We start from the raw sequence: 13420 nt of genomic DNA on the forward strand, positions 1-13420 counted from the left end.
AGTGGAGGGAAAAAGAAAACCAGTGCTTTTTGTCTGCAGCGTTGCAGGGTGGGAGATTTTGATTCCCATTAGTATTTGGCTTAAGGATAAAAGCAGGGAGCAGTGTGTGGTCTTGTGCACGATGTGGCCGGGCCCTCACTGACACTTCCAGGAACACTTGGCGATGTTAAACAGTCATCTGAAAGACGGATAGCCACAAAGTGTGGCGACTGAGTCTCAGTCATTTTTCTTTTACCACAGCAGGGGATGGGGAAGTCATGTGAGCTTCAGCCTCAGTGTGTTCATCTCTGAGGGGTGGAGAAGGGCCCTGTGCTAGTCTTGAAACTCCCTGCTGCCTCCGGCGGCCAATGACGTGAGGTGCGTTGTGAGTTCATCTGAATGGTGCTGGTGTGTGCCCGCTGGTTACAGATACGTGCCCTTGTCCTCCTCGGGTTTGAGCCCCTGCCACCAGGAGAGGTGTGGGAGAGGTGAGACAGGATCTTCCCTAGGACCGTACAGAGCAGTCCTAGTGGATGCAGTATTAGAATTATTTCACTTTAGTTGAACCAATAGATCTCGTGTTTCCGCCGTGTTGAACGTGTTATAGGAGATATAAAAATTATGCCTTCTCTGTTGTTTGTATTCTTATCAGCACTTGGTGCCGTAGAGAGGTCAGGTCTGGAAACAGTTACTTGGTCGTTCTCCCCCACCAGGGCTGACAGCTCTGCCTCTGGGACGCGTTAACTCACAGTGCAATTGGCTAATGCCGCTTGGTGCTGATTGACTCTTGAGAAATAACCCGAGCTGAGGCACACGGAAATGCAGAGCAGTCACCGTGCTGGGATAGGGAGGTGAAGCTTTTGTAGCAAAGCAACTTTCCCAGAATCCCAGTTTCAGAGTGACCCTGCAGTGATATTGATAGGAATCACTGTTCTGAATTTTCCCTCCTGCAAGTGACAGACTTAAACTTGAACCCGGGTCTTCGTCGTGGACGGCAGCCCTCATTTGGATGAGCAAGCATTTGGAGGGGCCCAAGCTGTGACGGGAACTGAAGAAAACTAGGGAAACTAGTTCGTGGGCACTTTAGCTTTGACCCAAAAAACCTTCGCAGATTTTGTGCTGGGTAATAATCAACTGAGCAAAATTGCTACATTTTCTTTGGCGAGAAATCCATGTCTCTGTCAGAAATTATTAGTAGAGTCAATCATTCTGACAGTGGGAATGTTTTTCTCTGATGTTTAGCCTGATTTTCTTTGATGTGGGAGGGTCAGGAAGCAGAACATACGTTGGAATAACTTGCTGGTTCCTCTGCTTAGCCTCACAGCGTTTTGGTTTCCTTGAGTTCTCTTCTTTCAGGTCCGATTCCTCCAGTTAATGTTTAGTTACATATGGTGTCCTGGAGCCCTGGGAGAGGGTCCAGGGCGTCTTGAAAATCAACTCCGTGTTTTAGTTCTCACTTTGCTCCTTATTACTTACTATAAAGCAAACTTACCCTATCTTGATTTCACTTTTTGCCACCTATGAAGTGAAACCATTTATTCTTTTTTTTCTCAAATCATTTATTCTTTTTTATTTATTTATTAGAGAGTGAGAGAGTGCAAGAGTGCACAAGTTGAGGGGGGGCTGAGGGAGAAGCAGACTTCCAGCTGAGCAGGGAGCCTAATGGGGGGCTTGATCACAGGACCCCGGATCATGACCCATGCCGAAGGCAGATGTCTGACTGACTGAGCCACCCTGGCGCCTGTGAAACATTCATTCTTTTTTTTTTTAAAGACTTTAGTTCTTTATTTGAGAGAGAGAGGGAGAGAGAGAGTATGAGAAGGGAGAGGGTCAGAGGGAAAAGCAGACTTGATCCTGGGACTCCAGGATCACGACCTGAGCCGAAGGCAGTCGCTTAACCAACTGAGCCACCCGGGTGCCCTGAAATATTCATTCTTAATCTGAGAACCTCATGAGGCTATAAAGTACACATAAAGTAATGTGAAACCTGGTTAAAAACTTAAGTTCTATAAATATCACTGGGTATTCTTTACAAATGAGTTAATGCTTTTAAGTGCTTCACCTTTTCCTGTGCGTGTTTATCATGGCCCCTGGGGCCTTCCCCATCTTCATTCTAGTCCCTCTGTGATCAGGGGGTCACCTAGTCTTGGAGTTTTGAAGTAAAGAGAAAGTTACAAGTGAAAACAAACTGGTGATCTCTGATCCCTGTAAGATAACGCTGTGGGGATAGTAGGTGCTCAGACACTAATTGTCCTGTGGCGGAAAAAGTGGAGAGCAGTAGACATGTGTGTAGCGCAGGCAGCGTAGCCCTGAGATCTTCTCGTAAAGTGTGGGAGGCAGCGCAGGGAGCCGCCTGAGCTGAGATGCCCAAGCTCTTGAACAAAGCCAGTACAGATGGTTCGCCCTGCAAGATGATGGAGAGAGGATTGTTGTTATTTGTAGTAGCTCCGAGGAAGGAAGCGCTGTCTGCTGGATGGATTTTCTCTTTCAGTCCTGTCCATTCTTAGAGTGTTTCTTCTAGTATGCATTGGTCAAAATCAATGGGCAAGAAATATCACTGCCTAATTGGCTGTTGGCCAAGTGCAGTTCTAGTTCTCAAAGAGGGTTTTTTGGGGGAAGGGTGTGGGTAGTGCCACTGAGGGAAGTTTGCCTGTGGAGTCTTCTCTCCTGGAGGGATGTGGGAACTGAAAGAGTTAGCGGTCGCTGGGAGTGGCTGTGGGTTGGGACCAGTAGGGGAGGAACCTGTGATGGAAAGATTCAGCATCTCTTCAACTGACCGTTAGCTCATGACGTCATAATGCCGGACTTACAAACGTGAAGAGAATAAATCTTAAGAGCAAAAACCACTGAGAATGTGGAGAGTGTAACATACCTCCAGTTAACTCCCACTTCTGCGTTTCACAAGTGTATTCTCTATTTGGAGAAGCCAGGAGTAGACTCACAGTAAGGCCCTGCTTTTAAACCTGAAGGCTGTGATCCATTCAGAGGGATGCAGAATCAAGTTAGTGGTTTGAACATTTAAAAAGAGAACGAAGAAAGAAGAGAAAAAAATGTACCTGCAGCACAAGTAACAGATGTTAGGTTTTATTTTGGAAACCTTTGTTTTGGTTTCCTACCATTCTGTTGCTGTGTGCTAGGTGGTTGTAAAATATACTTTGCAGGTCTGGAATGATAAAGTGTGGATCTGGTGGTGCCTGGGCAGGTCAGTCAGCTAAGCCTCTGCCTTTAGCTCAGGATGGAGCCCCGCATCAGGTTCCCTGCTCAGCAGGGAGTCTGCTCTCCCTCTCCCTCTGCCCTTCCCCCTGCTCGTGCCCCCCCCAAATAAATAAATAAAATCTTAAAAAAAAAAAAAAGGAAAAGTATGAAGTCCTGTGGTCTAAAAATTAACATGCAGGGGCACCTGGGTGGCTCAGTCGATTAAGCATCTTGACTCTTGATTTTGGCTCAAGTCATGATCTCAGGATCATGGGATCGAGGCCCATGTTGGGCTCCAAGCTTGGCGTGGAGCCTGCTCAAGAGTCTCTCTCTCTCTGTCTCCCTCTGCCCCTTCCCATCTCCTCCTTTCTCTCTCAAAAAAATAAAAATAAAAAAAATAAAAAGGCACATGTCCCAAATTTACAGAATTTGTAGACTTTTACTATTGTGTTACTTTTATATGGAAGTGTCTTGCTCCTTTGAAGTGATTTGGGGGTTGGAAGAGTGCAGTATGATTGGGACTAAGAGGGCCACTAAGTTCCCATAAATCCTAGCTGCTGCCTTTTGTCTGATAATGATTAGGATTATTGAGTACTATTTTGGTGGTTTGTAGGCATCAGCTAAAACTTAATCATTAGATGGGAAATTGGAAAGAATTAAGAAGAGAAGAGCCAGTTAGTTTATTCATCTTTGACAGTAGCTCCTTAAAGTAGTTACCCTTTTGAATCTTTATATTTCTTTCTATTTTAATAAGATTTATGGTTTTCTTTGTCATCATTTTAAATATGCTAGTGAGCAAAGTGTTTTATTTTGGTTTTCTCCAGGGGAATACATTCCCAATCTGATAACAAACTGCGGAGGAAGGAATGCTTTCCTTGTAGAAATTTTACCAAAATTGCTCTGTTCAGGGTTGGAGGTACATGCCCACATGTATCCCCCCCCCACACACACAGATGCACATCTACACAGACACAATTTCTTTCTTGTGTGACTGTTATCCTATGTCCCTTCCTCTAGGTGAAGGGCAGAGGCACATATTGGTGAAATACTTACCTGGAGGGCACGACAAACCAGTGGCCTTCACAGATGTCCACTTGTGGTTCTTTTGTTTCCAGAGACAAATGTGTGGATTAGGTTGAAATAAAAGCCCAAATATTGACTATTAACACATATGCAGGTGTATATTGACCCCCAAAAATGTATTTCTGTAAACAGGAAGACATGGTGGGAAGTAGTAATTGTATTGATATTATGTTCTTGTGCTATTTCTAAGTGTGTTTATATCTGTAGTCATGACCTACTTCTACCATTTTTGTTTGCTCTGAACTGTACATATATCCAGGGTAGGTTCTGCCAAAAACACAACTTGTGAGAAGGAAGCTTGTGGGATGGCACTGGATGGTAACATGTTAAGTGACCATCTGCTTATAGACACTTAGAATGAAGAACAGGAAAGAACCCTGATCCCTGAGCTGGCGGCCCGGGCTTGGACACAGCCTCTGTGGCTAGGCTTAGCATGGCTGTCTCACCGCGGGGCCTCTGTTTGTGCACTTGCAAATGTGGCCTTGATCTCTAGGGTTCCCTTCAGCATTGGGATTGTATGCTTCTCTAGGGCTGCCGTGTTGCATCAGGCCCCGGCCTGAGGCTTGTGCCACATGCAAGGCCCCAAGGAGCTGCCTCATCCTTTTTTCCAAGGAGATGGTGTGCATTAGCCCCAGAGCCCTATAAAGCCATGAGCTCTTAGTGCCAGGAGGTGTTTATTCACTGGGGATGGAACCTAGGTTGTTTGTGGTAACCAGCAGGACCTTGGGCTGAGGCTAGGACTTGATTTCTGTGACCATCTAGTTGTCTACCAGACAGCTTACTAGGACCTTTCCAAGGCCAGCAGCATTCTGTCTTGGGAGAAGGAGAATATAGAAACAGATCTCTTTCTAAGGAGATATATTTAAGGACTTGGAATTTAAGGACTCCCATTATCCTCTTAGAGCAATTACCAAGAAAATACGTTCTCACTGAAATGTAATTTTATAAATGTTAGAAAGGAATGCGTTCATATCTTAATAGGCTTTGTAAAACTTAACACAGATTACATTTGCTGATTCTTTGCTCTCTCCCTGATACTAGTTATATTACTTTTTGTTATGTGCTGTGAAAAATTGATATCTACAGGCACCTTTTGACCTAGGTAAGCTCTATTTTCTGGGTAAATTAGGAACTAGGATCACAGGAGGAGAAGATGATCTGCATGATTATTTCTTCTGTCATTCCATTTGTATACATTATTCATTTCATGTATTTATTATTATTTAAAGTAGTCTCCATGCCCAGTGTCGGGTTTGAACTCATGACCCTGAGATCAGAGTCGCATGCTCTGCTGACTGAGCCAAACAGATACCCCATATATACTCTTTAACCATTTGGTTTCGTCCTAGCCTTAACACTAGAAGATTTCTTCATAATGATGGAAATAAGGACACACCTCTGCTGATGGGTAGGCTCTTCTGGTCTTCCCCAGGTCCTGACCGACACTGTCACTGCTGGGCAGGATTGAGGCTGTTGATAGCAACAGTGGACTCTGGGGAGTGGCCAAGAACTATGAGGGGGGTTGCAGATCAGCTGGGTTTCCATGGTTGGCCCTCTAGGGAACCTAGCACTTGCCCGATGTTAATGACCTTACACTGCAGCCTAATTGCTAAGGATAGAAATGTTTTCAATACACATTTGTTGAGTACCTGTCCTCCTCGGCTTTCATGCTCCTACTAGAACACTGCAGGTAGATATCCAACAGGAACATAACTCAAACCAGTATCATTATCTTTATCGCAAAATCTCCTTTACCTTCTTCAGTTTCCCTTTCTCTTCTAGTCTGCTGGGCTTAGTGCTGACACCACTCACCTGCTCTCTCAGACTTAAACTTGAACATTTGGAATTACGTGTACTCTTCCCACTCCATACTTCCTGTATCTGAAGTTAGCAAACCCTGTTTGTGCCACCTCCAAAAGGGGTTTTTAATCTGTGCTGCTTTTCAGCCCCAGTGTCCTACTGCTTAAGGTCAAACCTAGTTTGTTTCTCCCCTGAACTGTTTCAGCAGTCCTCTTAACTGGGATTTGTGTTTCTGACCTCTGTCCTCTCCTTCATCTCCCATCAAGTTATCTTTAAAAAAAAAAAAAGTACTCTCCTGATTAACAACCTTTTGTTTGCTCTTGTGGTTCTGCAATTTTTTTTTTCTTACACTCAACATTATGTTCTAGAAATTTTTCTAAGTAATTCATTTAGATTTTTCTTTTAAATGCTGCATAGTATGAATACATTAGGGTATGTATTATAGTTTGTTTCGCATGGACATTTGTGGTATTTATATTTCACTGTTACAGAGAAGCCTGAAATGACTATCCTTGTCTCTGTGCACAATGAAAAGCAAGTAGATACCAAAAAGTGGAATATCTGGGTCAAAATGAATGTACATTGAAAACATCAATAGATACTAACAAATTGCTTTATAAAAAGTACCTATCAAATTATATTCCCACTCTCCATATTTTTTTTTAAGACCATTTTTAATCTGGACCTAGTTTACTTCTGCCAGCCTCTCTTCTCCGACTGACGTGTTGACACGCATGCTGGGTCGCCGCCGGCTACCCTCCAAGTGTTTGTGGAGCACTTGCTGTGTGCTGGGGGCCTAGTACTGATGACACACGTAGCTCCCTGTCCTCAACGCTGCTCGCACTATGCAGAACTTTTTTGCTGTTCCTAGACTTTCTTTATGCATTTGCAGTTCCTCTTCTCTTCCTGGTTATGACTTTTTTTTTCTTTTAACTTTTCTGCCAAGAGAATTTTCCTTGGTAGTTCTTTTACCCTTCTAATAATATCTTCCCTGTCTCCTGTTAGGTAGAGTTGGACAGGCCTTTTTTCTTAGTGGTCTCTTTTAGCACTTTACTTCAATACTTTAAAAAAAATATTTCTTTTCTTTAGGGGAGAGAGAGAGAGAGAGAGAGAGCACCAGCGAGCATGGAGGGGGGAGGGGCAGGCAGAGGGAGAGGGAGAAACATGGTCTCCCCTGAGCAAGGGACCTGGATGTGGAGCTTGATCCCAGGACCCTGGGATCATGACCTGAGCTGAAGGCAGATGCTTAACTGACTAAGCCACCCAGGCGCCCCCTTAAATACTTTTTATCCTGAAGAGTTTACATGTATATGTCTGCCAGTGTATGTTTTCATGTGTATGCCTGTGTGGGCACACACACGCACACACATGCGTACACACACACCCCCGCTTCCCATTAGACTGTAAGCTCAGTGAGGGCAAAAACTTGTGGTGTTTATCTTAAGGCTCCAGCACTGGGGATGCTTAGTAAACATGGAATAAGCCAGTGAGGAACAAACTGTCAGATGAACCAGTTTTGGGGCTTGGGGAGATGACACATATATCTGATGGGCATTGAAGGACTCAGGCTTCAGGCACAGTGAAGAATATAAAAACAGAGGAGTAGGCCAAGTGCAGGCCACCTGGAGCTAGGCTCTGTGGGGCGGCACAAGGGGAGACTTGAGATTTGAGCGGGAGAGATTCATTCTTGTGAGGGTTTGGTAGCTGATCAGGGCAGAGGACTTTATTCCTGCTCATGCTGGCTGTTGCGAGGGACACACGTAGCAGTAAGCTTCTGTCTCTGCTCTAAGAGTGTGTTAGCCAAGCTGGATGTGAGAATGGAGATTGGAAGCATCTGCTGCCTCTTTCTGTACAGCCCAAGAGCTAAGCATGATATTTTACATTGTGAAAATGGTTTTTATAAAAAGAGTATTTGGTGATATGGGCAATTCTGTGGAATGCAGATTTGAGCATCTGTAATGAACTTATTGGAACACGGCCATGGTCGTTGGCTTCCCGTTGTCTGGGATGCTATCAGGGGCTGCTGCCATAGCAGCAGAGCCGAGTCCTTGTGACAAGACCAGCCAGCCTGGGATGCCTGAGACCTTTCCTCTCTGGCCTTTTCAGAAACAATCTGCTGACCCCTGGGTTAGAGGATGGGAAAGATCCAAATAAAGCAGAGCAGGAGGGGAAGACGGGCTCGGGGGAGCTAGGAGAGTGGGACGATGGATACTGTAGTCACAGTGAAGCTTCAAGATGGAGATGATGATCCCGCAGAACCTTCTGTTTTATAGACCAGGCAGAGGATCAAATACCTTGTCAAAGTCCACCTGACTCGTGAGGGGCAGTGTACCCTGGAGCGCCTGGAGCAGAAGCCTGGAGGATGGTGGAGGAAGATAAGATTATTACTGGGGTAGGGCCAGATCCTGAATGGCCTTGCCCTTGAAAAATGAGAGCTGAGGAACAGATGAAGAACAGACTTTCTCTTTCTGAATGTCATGTTTCTTTTTTTTTCTTCTTCTTGTATTTCTAGAAGGCTTTTGAGCCCTACTTTGAGATTTTGGAAGTGTATTGCACAAAGGCCAAGAATTATGTAAACGGACATTGTACCAAGTATGAGCCCTGGCAGCTCATTGCCTGGAGTGTCCTGTGCACCCTGCTCGCAGTCTGGGCCTACGATTTTGTCTTCCAGCCAGAGAGTAAGTACACCTCCCCCTCTCCTGGAAAGGTACAGTGGAGTCTCACCAGCCTTAGAACCCATGGCTGATGGATTGGATGAATTTTTTGCCTTCTGATTTGGTTCTGATTTTTTAAACCTATTTAAACGGGAGTGGGACATTATCTTCTGACCATGAAGCTATAGTAGGACTCCATACGTAAAGTTATAATAGCTACTCTCATGTGTCTGTTACTGCTCTTGTTGATCCTTCTGGATTTGCAGCTTGCACAAAAACTCCCAAGAAAGTAGTTACTGTAAGGATCCGCAGGTATCTCAGAGCATGGCTTAAATGAACTTTCTCATTTTTAGTTTCTTGCCTAGAACATAATTGCATACCCTGGAGTTCCCCAAGCAGGAATTTATTGCGTTCATTTTAGGCCATCTTTTTAGTATAGATTATGGGAAATTGAAACAGCACTCCTGCAGTGACCCTACGAGTATGCGCTGTGTGCCAGGCACTGTACTGGGCTCTGGGGTTGTCTGCACAAGTCGTACAGGGTCCCTGTCCTCTTGGAGTTAAACACGGATGTCAGGGGACAGTGTACTTCGAACTTCCAGGCAGCAGGGTAGTGCACTACTACTCAGGGAGCCAAACTGACATGGGGAAGAGGAGGCCACTTCTCAGGGAGTGCAGAGGAAGATGAGAAGTCTATTAGTTATGGGATTGTAAGTCCTCCATCCTTCCCAGCCTGGTTGCCTGTTCCCTCCTTGTGAATCGTTTCCTCTTGCAGGTTGTGCTTAACAAGTAAAATAGGAGTGGCGCTGGGTGTTTTAGACCTCTCCTCTGCACCCCTTCCCCATCCTTAGTAGAGTGCCTGAGTTAATTTCCTTGGGATGAAAAACCAACACCACTGAAGAGAATTGCATGTCATATCTCATTTGTTTAAAATGTCCATGACTGTTTGCTTCCCTAATAACATCTGTTTGAAGGGGCTCTTAAACTATACTTTTCCTGCTTTTCTTCTCTCCCCCAGGAAGGTTAACTTAGAAGCCAGTTTCTTTTTTACCTGTTTACCCTGCAGATAGCCACTGAGCCATTCTAGTAACCATTGCTGTTAAGGTGCAGTAAACATTGCGCTTAATGAAGGTGGAAATGAGACCTGCTTGCCCTGTCTACATTTTAGTCCATTCCGGCTGTAAAAACCCTGTCCTCAGTTTCTGCTCCATCTTGTCCTTCCAGGTGAAGTAACTTATTCCAGAGGACTCTAAGGAGTAGCAATAAATAGACTTTTCTTCCTTTCTTTTTTATTGTGATAAAATATTTGTACATAACATTTATTCTTTTATCCATTTTTAAGTACATTCTCATTTTTGCACAGCCATCCCTACTGTCCATCTCTAGAACTTTCTCAGCATCCCACACTGACACCCTGTACCCACTATATAACTCCCTGTCACCCTCTCCCCCCAGCTCCTGCTGGCCATCAGTCTGTGTACCTTTCCTTTTAAGGTAGTGCATTTATTAAAACCAACGTAAGGTTCCAGATCTTGAGTTTATATTTCTTCACTATGATTAGTGTTTGCTTTAGATATTGACTTCTGTTTTTAGTCCTGCAGGCCACGGTGCCTGTGTGCATTTTGCCCACAGCCACCTTAGACCCTGATACTTACATACCTGCCTTGTTCCAAACAGAATATACTGGCCTCCATGCATTCCGTGAGAAAATTACCCGTAGCAGTGTATTGATGGTATGTGCCATGGAAATCTTCGTAAGCCCAACTCCGAGCTATTTAAGTCCTTTTAAATACATTTTTTTCTTATTATAAAAGTAGTACAGGTTCATCGCGGAAAATTAGGCAATGCCAATAATCCATAAGAACTAAATGAAAATCTTGCTACCTAGAGCCAACCACTGTGTACACACAGGTATCTTTTTTCTGTATCTGAATCCAGTTGAACCAGACATAAAAAATGTTGTTTCAATAGGTCAGCATTTTTTTTTATGTTATTTATTTATTTGACAGAGAGAGCCACAAGCAGACAGAGAGGCAGGCAGAGAGAGAGAGAGGGGAAGGGAAGCAGGCTCCCTGCCGAGCAGAGAGTCCGATGCGGGGCTCGATCCCAGGACCCTGGGATCATGACCCGAGCCAAAGGCAGAGGCTTAACCCACTGAGCTACCCAGGCACCCCAGGTCAGCATTTTTGAATATCAGCAATTTCCTATAGTTTAACACATATACACACCCTACACTTTTTATTTTGTAACTTCTAACTTGAATTTTAGACACTGATCAAAATGCCTTCCCTCTAGAGATTGGGGATAACCTTGGCAGCATTGCCATTTTTTTAGTACCTTGCTCGTGGAGAGGCATTGTCCTTATCACAATTGAGTTATTTTCAGCCCATTGCCCCAGAAGAGTCTTAAAGTCTAGACTAGTGATAAATTTTGTTGATTTTCAAACTCTGAATACACGTCTAAGAGGAGAGGATAATTCTGGAACATAGGATGGACACTGGGGTAGATAAGAACTAGAAGTGTCAAGAGGATGGGAGTGAGAGCTTTGGCAGGGGTCAGCTGCTCTCAGGCGTGTTATCTCGTCCCTAATTCTGCTCTGCGATATCAGCGCATATCATTATTCTTTGACATTGATTTAACTGTGGGATTGTCCATAGTTCATGAACAGAAATCAGAGTTATGTGGCAGGAGGAGGTGATACACTCTGCCCGTTTCTGACTGTGGCGCCTTGAACAACGCCCTTAAGCTCTCTTAGCCTGTTTCCTCATAGTAAAATGGGCCCAAGTGTCACCCGCCTTACTTACTCATAGGGTAATGTCAGTATTGAGGAGGCCTTGTTTGTGTGAAAGGAATTTGTCACCTGTAAAGAGCCATGCTTTGGTGTCCTTACACTGCATTTCCTATTTTATTACCTTAAAACACTACAATAAACACTATAATTACTTTTCTTTCTGTACTTCTGGGGACTTCTGAGATCATCTTTTTATGTTATGATCACATGATCTCTTCATTTCTAATTTCTCTGTCTCTGATCTTGTATTCTCTTCTTTTTACCTGTCCTGTTTAATCTCACAGCTGGCACACACTCCGTCTATTCTCGCCTCCTTCACCTAGCCACATGACTACTACTGGACAAGTGACTCCCATTTACTGAGTTTTTGACCTCTTTCTTCCTCATTAGTTAATTACCTCATCTACTAAATAAGGAAGGTGCTATGAATCTTTACAACTTCAACATTGTTAGAAATGGTCAGATAATAAGCATCTTAGATATCCAATGCTAAGTTATACTCATTTGATGGCCTATTATGATAATATTTTAAAAACTCTGTTTAGGAAGAATCTTTAATGTAGAAAAGGCTGTGACAAAAGGACACGAGGTTGTACATACCGTAAAATCGCAGCTGTATGTAGAACATAGGCCCGAGAGGAAATACTCCAAAATTTAAACAAAAAAGTAACCTACAAACAAGTGATTTCAGTCCCTTTGTCTTTTTATTCATTCTCGGTCTCAGTTCCCTGATTTTGTCCCAGATGTTATGGAGTGTTGACACTGGTGGTAGGCACTGTGGGCAAGGGGGAAAGGCAGGGTTATAGCGCACATAAAAACAAGCAGTAAAGATGCAGGGCGTCGTGTAATCAGTACCAAGGAGGCACAGACAGTCCATGCTTGTTGGAGAGTGCTCCACTGGCTAGGGAAGCTGGAGCGTCTCCATCTCCTAGAAATGTAGTAAAAGGTCACATTCATTTCCTGCCTGCACAGAAGCTAGGTCTAGATTCCTCATGGACTCATTCGGGATAACTGAGAATTTCTGTTCTGTGTTTGAAGCAGCATAGAGTCCTGGGGTTCTAGGGCTAGGAAAATTAATACTTCAGTTAAATGCCTGCTGTGTCACTGTTGTGACCTGTGGCCTTCAGCAAATTATTAATGCTTGATCCTTAGGTGCCTCCTATATTGAGTGTGAATTTATTAAAAGTTACGATGGCCTCTTTGGATGCCATGTATTTATAATTCTTGCAGTGGATAGAATCAGAATTCCGTATTTGTCCTGTGTACTGCCTGACAGAAGGGAGTCTGATTGGTGTCCGTGATACTGAAGGCCTGTTTAAGTCTGTAAGTGTTGAAAAGTTGTCAGGGGGTATGTTGAAGAGAGGCTAGAGCATAGATCCTGAAGAAAAGCATGGCTTGGTCATTTGTGTTCATGGAGGAAAGAGAGGTGTTGGGCATCTGGAACTTTGGGAAGGTCAGCAGCTCTGTAATACATATGTCATTTGACCTAGTGTTCTGTTAGGAACAGAACTGGGAATTCATGCTGTAGACACGCTGTCAGGTGTGTGGTACCTGCTGCAGGGTTATTGTTCCACTGTTGTTGATAATAGGAAGTACTAGAAATAACCTCTAAGTGTCCATCAGGAAGGTGCTGGTTAAATTAGTTATGATACATCCATATCATGGATTACTTTAGAGCTAAAAAGGTGAATGCTAGGGTGCCTGGGTGGCTCAGTCGGTTAAATGTCTGCCTTCTGGTCAGGTCATGACCACAGGGTCCTGGAATCGAGTCCCATGTCCGGCTTCCTGCTCAACGGCAAGTCTGTTTCTCTCTCTTCCCCTCTGTCCTTCCCCCTCTTGTGCTCTCTCTGTCTCTCAAATAAATAAAATCTTTTTTTTTTTTTTTAAGATTTTATTTTTTTGACAGAGATCACAAGTA

General features: G+C 44.0%; 1 protein-coding gene across 7 annotated transcripts in view; it reads left to right on the forward strand.

Moving 5' to 3' along the window:
- Window positions 1-13420, forward strand: part of SGPL1 (sphingosine-1-phosphate lyase 1) — a 67775-nt gene that overhangs the window by 27866 nt on the left and 26489 nt on the right. For all 7 annotated transcript variants that reach the window (XM_004769502.3, XM_013044284.2, XM_013044288.2 and 4 more), the window contains one exon: window positions 8570-8735. In XM_004769502.3, the coding sequence (XP_004769559.1) occupies window positions 8570-8735 (166 nt within the window). The remainder of the gene's footprint in view (window positions 1-8569; window positions 8736-13420) is intronic.

The sequence above is a fragment of the Mustela putorius genome, unplaced genomic scaffold, assembly GCF_011764305.1.
Source record: "Mustela putorius furo isolate JIRA1106 unplaced genomic scaffold, ASM1176430v1.1 tig00000698_pilon_pilon_pilon, whole genome shotgun sequence".
NCBI lineage: Eukaryota > Metazoa > Chordata > Mammalia > Carnivora > Mustelidae > Mustela > Mustela putorius.